The 6,116-nt window shown below is 49.7% G+C and overlaps 1 protein-coding gene across 2 annotated transcripts in view; it reads left to right on the top strand.

Moving 5' to 3' along the window:
* The window catches only part of MMD2 (monocyte to macrophage differentiation associated 2), a 54,345-nt gene extending 50,391 nt beyond the window's left edge, over positions 1-3,954 (top strand). For both annotated transcript variants that reach the window (XM_023197882.2, XM_023197883.3), the window contains one exon: positions 2,337-3,954. In XM_023197882.2, coding sequence (XP_023053650.1) covers positions 2,337-2,540 — 204 coding nt within the window. In that variant the 3' untranslated portion in view covers positions 2,541-3,954. The remainder of the gene's footprint in view (positions 1-2,336) is intronic.
* Positions 3,955-6,116: the final 2,162 nt, after the last annotated feature.

Below are 6,116 nucleotides of genomic sequence, written 5' to 3'. Positions count from 1 at the left end.
CTTTCTTTCTTTCTTTCTTTCTTTCTTTCTTTCTTTCTTTCTTTCTTCTCCTTCTTCTTCTCCTTTCCTTATGTTGCCTAGAATGGTCTTGAATTCTTTCTTTCCTTCCTTCCTTCCTTCCTTCCTTCCTTCCTTTTTCTTCTTCTTCTTCTTCTTCTTCTTCTTCTTCTTCTTCTTCTTTCTTCTTTCTTCTTTCTTCTTTCTTCTTCTTTCTTCTTTCTTCTTTCTTCTTCTTTCTTCTTTCTTCTTTCTTCTTTCTTCTTTCTTCTTCTTTCTTCTTTCTTCTTCTTTTTTTTTTTTTTTAGAGATGGGTGTCTCACTATGTTGCCCAGGCTGGTCTCGATCTCCTGGGCTTAAGCCCACCTTGGCCTTCCAAACTGCTGGGATTACAGGCGTGAGCTACTGTGGCCTGCAGAGAGTTTCTTTTATTAAGAACAATTCCTGTTAATAGTACTCACATCTGGGGGCCAGGACTACTACTTTTTTCTTACCATGTTTTTTTTTCTCTAAATATATATATATATATATATATATATATTTTTGAGACGGAGTCTCACTCTGTCCACCAGGCTGGAGTGCAGTGGTGATCTCGGCTCACTGCAAGCTCCGCCTCCTGGGTTCACGCCATTCTCCTGCCTCAGCCTCCCTAGTAGCTGGGACTACGGGCGCTCGCCACCGCACCCGGCTAATTTTTGTATTTTTAGTAGAGACGGGGTTTCACCGTGGTCTCGAGCTCCTGACCTTGTGATCCGCCCACCTTGGCCTCCCAAAGTGCTGGGATTACAGGCGTGAGCCACCGCGCCTGGCCTCTCTAAATATTTTTTGCCATGAAGCAGAACAAAAATTATTTTCTCTACTTTTTTTTTTTTTTTTTTTTTTTTTTGCCATGCCAGTACTTTAAAAACTTGTGGTAAAATATTCAGTTCAGTGGCTTCAGTGGCAGTAAGCACAGTCACATTGTCATTGCGACCATCACCAACATCCATCTCCAGAACTTTTTGCATCTCTGCAAACTATAACTCTGTCCTGTCCTCATTATTTTATTTTTTTGAGACGGAGTCTTACTCTGTCACCCAGCATGGAATGCAGTGGCATGATCTTGGCTCACTGCAACTTCCAACTCCCAGATTCAAGTGATTCTCATGCCTCAGCCTCCTGAGTAGCTGGGATTACAGGCATGTGCCACCACTCCTGTCTAATTGTTGTATTTTTAGTAGAGACGGGGTTTCACCATGTTGCCCAGGCTGGTCTCGAACTCCTGACCTCATGCTCTGCCCTCCTTAGCCTCCCAAAGTGCTGGGATTATAGACGTGAGCCACTGTGAGGCGCCCGGCCTCGAGCTCGTTTTGTTTATCCATTCATTCCTTGGTGGACCCCTGAGTTGCTTCCTCCTTTTGTTGTTGTGATTATGCTGCTATGAACATGGGTGTGCAAATATCTGTCAAGACCCTGCTTTCAATTATTTGTGTATATACCCAGATGTATTACATTTTTACAAAAGATAAGCTATAGGCCAGGCGTAGTGGCTCACACCTATAATCCTAGCACTTTGGGAGGCCAAGGTGGGCAGATCACCTGAGGTCTGGAGTTTGAGACCAGCCTGGTCAACATGGTGAAACCTTGTCTCTACTAAAAATACAAAAATTAGCTGGGTATGGTGGTGCACACCTGTAGTCCCAGCTGCTCAGGAGGCTGAGGCAGGAGAATGGGTTGAACCCGGGAGGTAGAGGTCACAGTGAGCCGAGATCTTGCAACTGCACTCTAGCCTGGGCAAAAGAGTAACTGTGTCTTAAAAAAAAAAAAAAACAGATAAGTTATACAAATATTATTTGAGGCTGAGTGTGGTGGCTCGCCCCTGTAATGCCAGCACTTTGGGAAGCCGAGGTGGGAGAATCACTGGAGGCCAGGAGTTTGAGACCAGCCTGGGCAACATAGCGAGACGCCCCCATCTCCAAAAATAAAATAAAATTAGCCAGGCATGGCGTCATGGGATATCTATAGTCCCAGCTACTGAGGAGGCTGGGGCAGGAGGATAGTTTCAGGAGTTGGAGGCTACTGTGAGCTACGCTTGTGCCACTGCACTTCAGCTGGGGCAACAGACTGAGACCCCATCTCAAAAAAAAAAAAAAATTGGTGAGATTTTAATAGAAATGGGACATCTGAGAACTAGTCTGGGGAGAATTGCTGGCATATCAGCGTTGAGGCTTCCCACCTGGGATTCTGGGCTGGTTTGCCATCTGTGTGTCTTTTAGTTTTGGGTGGTGGGGACTGGCTGGTACTTCCAGCCACACTGGCCGCCCCTCTGACCTGTGCCCCACCCTTGTCCTTGCCGACAGCCCAACACCGAGGGCATCTGGGAGCTGGTGACCGGAGGGGTCTTCTACTGCCTGGGCATGGTCTTCTTCAAGAGTGACGGGAGGATCCCCTTTGCCCACGCCATCTGGCATCTCTTTGTAGCATTTGGTGCTGGTACCCACTACTATGCCATCTGGAAGTACCTCTATCTGCCCAGCACACTGCAGACCAAGGTGTCCAAATGAGGTGACCCAGACTCCAGAGGTCATTTGGGCTTTAGGAGTGCAGCACCACAGGAAGCGTTTTTGCGAACGTTAACCCAGAGCACAGCGTGAAGGCCTGTCTTCCCTTCATTGGGTAGAGTTCTCGATGGCTCTGAGGTGACTTCTGGTGACAACCAGATCGTCCCTCAAGTCTCCATTGAGAAAGAAAGCATTTAGCCATTCTCACAGAGGAGAAATTAACCCTGTAATGTGTTTCTATTTTAGATGAGTGTTTCCTAATACAAGCAACATTAACATCTTCAGAAAAGGAAGCAGGCGTGGTCCTGGACAATTGGGGAATGACGGGCCAATCTGTGTTTCAAAGGTCCTGAGGAATCTGGCAAGGAGTCCTGTGGCTTGTTTATACCTGGGTGGCCAGGGCCTCCCTCTCTGCTACCAAAGTCCAGGCTGGCGAATTGTCTCCTGTTCAGGGAAAGGGGACAGCCCAGCTTGTAGATGAGGGATGGTGAATGGCTGTGACCATGGCAGACATCACCAATCAAGTGCAGCACATGGGTGATGTTAGAATTCTTCCCAGCACTGTGTTCTGGGCAGCCAGTACCAATCAATTTGGCACTCATGATGGGACCTCTTTGCCCTTCCTGTCTGGTGTGCTCTGAAATAGGATCATGGCCAGAGTAGCTGAAAATCTCCACATGGGCATTTGCATGCCTATCTCCTCATCTCTCTCTCCCTTTTGGGAAGCTCCTGGAGTAGGCAGTTTGGGGGCAGTAGAGGGAACTGAGGCACACACCCACGCAGCCCCAGATGTTCTGTCCCACTGTAGTTGGTTCTCAGTACAGTTGGGGATGAGGATGCTGTTACTTGGCCATTTCTTCCCATCCCCAAAAATCCAGAGACATTACGAGAGCCATTCATTCATAAGATGGGGCAAACAGTCCCTGGGCACTTGCTCCCTGTTCCATACTTAAAGTTTGTGATACCAACCTTTGGATTCTCTCTTGGTGCCAATCAGTGGCTGTTAGAGGCTACTCAGGTGTACCCCAAAAGGAAGGCACACGGATCTAGGGAGACTGTTCCCGGTCCCTGAACCTCTGAAGTGCCCAGTAGCCCAACAACAAGGCTTCTGGGGACCTGTTCTTCAGCCCCCGTCAGGGCGGGGCCAGCCTCTCTGTCCAATGCTGCCTGGACATTTACTGGGGAGGTGAGTAGCAGGCCCACCTCCAGGATCTGAACTGGAATCTCAGATTCTCTGGATAAAGAATCTGTCTCAAATCAGGAGGTCCTCATTCTGCGACGCCCAACCAGAGTGGAGTGGGCACAGACAGAATGCCTTATGCTTATCTCTAGCACATTCCAGGGGGTTCCAGGGCTTCTGCACCTGGAATCCCGTATGTCCAAGCCAGTATTAAATTATCTCGACACATGCCACAGACCAGACTGCCTCCATGCTGGGAGATGCTGAATAGCTTTTGTCCTCCTGCCCGTATATGTGCGTGTATATGTGCATGTGTGTGCACACGTGTGTCTACACAAGCATTATGTGTCTACACAGGCACTCCTAATGTCTGGAAGCTATCTTCGGTAAGCCTGCCCTGTGGAGCTCACCCAATATTTCCCACCAGCTGGGGTCAGGGCTGGAGGTCAGTGGGGAAACTTTTGCAGGGGAGGGCTGGTTGGAGAGAGACTCGCTCCCAAATGAGGGCAGACACACTGAAAACTTGACCTCTGCCTGGGCCTGGGGCTGGAAAAGAGGGTTCTGGGGGTTCTGGGGTGCTGTTTAGGAGACCTCCCAAGGCATGGCACCATGCCAGGCCAAGATAAAATCCTGTGATCAAGACGCTGATGGACACCAAAGCACCTTCTGGGACCAGTGACTTGGGACTATTTCTTCTTCCTTGCTTCCTTCTTTCCTCCTCCTCTTCTTCTCTCTTCTTCTTCTTGTTCTTGTTGTTGTTGTTTTTCTTCTTGTTCTTCCTCCTCCTCCCCCTCCTCTTCTCCTCCTCCTCCTTTTCTTCTAAGATACTTTGACTTCTTTTCTTATTTGGATGACTTGGGACTTCTTTAGTGGCCCCATAGCAGCTGCTGACTCCTCAGTGTGACACCTGCACCTCCTGTGCCCCCTCCTCCTGGGCATCTGGGCTTGCATTTCCCCAGAATGGCTTGCCCCTTCATGCTCCTGGATCTTTGGAGGTGCTGGTCCTGCTGGTGGGAACTGTTGATCCCCTCGTCCACCCAACTTACTCCTACTCATCCTTCAAAGTTCAGCTCAGGCATCAGCATTGGAGAACTTCCGGCCTTCCTCTGACTTAGAGGCTTCCCTTCTGCTCCCTGTCATGCTCCCTGCCCTCCAGCATCACAGCTTGGAGCCCCGTCCTTCATCATGCAGCTACTTGCGCCAGTCCCAGACCTGGAAGCTCCTGGAGGGAGGGACTGTGTCTTGCTGGACTTGGGATCAAATCCAGCATGACCCCAGCATTGTGGGAGCTTTCGTCAATTTCCTAACCTCTCTGAGCCTCAGTGTTCTCAGCTGCTAAATGGGTATAGTAAGGCAGGACTTTATGGGCTGCTTGAAGGTGCAGTAGGATAACAAATGCATAACACCATCTGCTCTCCTCATTAGTTCTGTTGGCTTTCCAATGGAAAGCAACCCCGATCCTGAAGATCACACGATTTCAGGGGTGTCAGCCAAAGGAATGAATCACTAATGGTGGAATTTCCAACTGTAGATAGTCTGGTGAGAACATGGAGGGCATTCTGAAGGGCTTTGGCCACATTTCCTCCCCTCACTCCAATTCAGGACATGCTTCCCATAAACACTTTCTCTTCCCCAGCATCATTCTGGAAGTGATTTTCCCAGGATTCTACTTCACCCAAGCCCAGACCCTGGATGTCCTCTGAATGCATGCTAAGTAGTGCAGGAAAGGAAAAGAAGCTTCCTAGGCCATTCTCTCCAGTGGACAAGGCCCTGTCCTGGGAGCATTCTAGGCCGTGCACTGGGTGTGTGATGTAGAGAGGGGACAACGGGCGCGGTGGCTCACGCCTGTAATTCCATCACTTTGGGAGGCTGGGGTGGGTGGATCACCTGAGGTCAGGAGTTTGAGACCAACCTGGCCAACGTGGTGAAACCCCATTCCTACTAAAAATACAAGAAGTAGCCAGGCATGGTGGCGTGTACGTATAATCCCAGCTACTCGGGAGGCTGAGGCAGGAGAATCACTTGAACCCAGAAGGTGGAGGTTGCAGTGAGCCAAGATTGCGCCACTGCACTTCAGCCTGGGTGACAAGAACAAAACTCCATCTCAAAAACAAACAAACAAAAAGCGGGGGGGAAAGAATGCACCGGAAATTCAGACGGCAACACTCTCTTCCTTTCCATCCCCGAGGGGGTGATGTTCCCGGTGAACCAGCAGAGCTGTGGTTATGCCTCAGGGAGTCAGGAGAGCAGTCGGCAGCAGGCTGGCCTGTGTGACATTCTGGGCTCGTTGGCATCTTCACCTGAGCTCAGTGGGCACTGCCAGGGCAGGATGAGTGAAAGCAGGTGGGAGTGAGGTAGGGTCCTGCTCAGCGGACTCACATTTGCGAGGGCAGCTGAAT

This window comes from Piliocolobus tephrosceles, chromosome 8 (assembly GCF_002776525.5).
Source record: "Piliocolobus tephrosceles isolate RC106 chromosome 8, ASM277652v3, whole genome shotgun sequence".
In the NCBI taxonomy this organism is placed as follows: Eukaryota; Metazoa; Chordata; class Mammalia; order Primates; family Cercopithecidae; genus Piliocolobus; species Piliocolobus tephrosceles.
The sequence above is the reverse complement of the archived record's forward strand: the minus strand, read 5'-3'. Positions and strand labels throughout refer to the sequence as shown.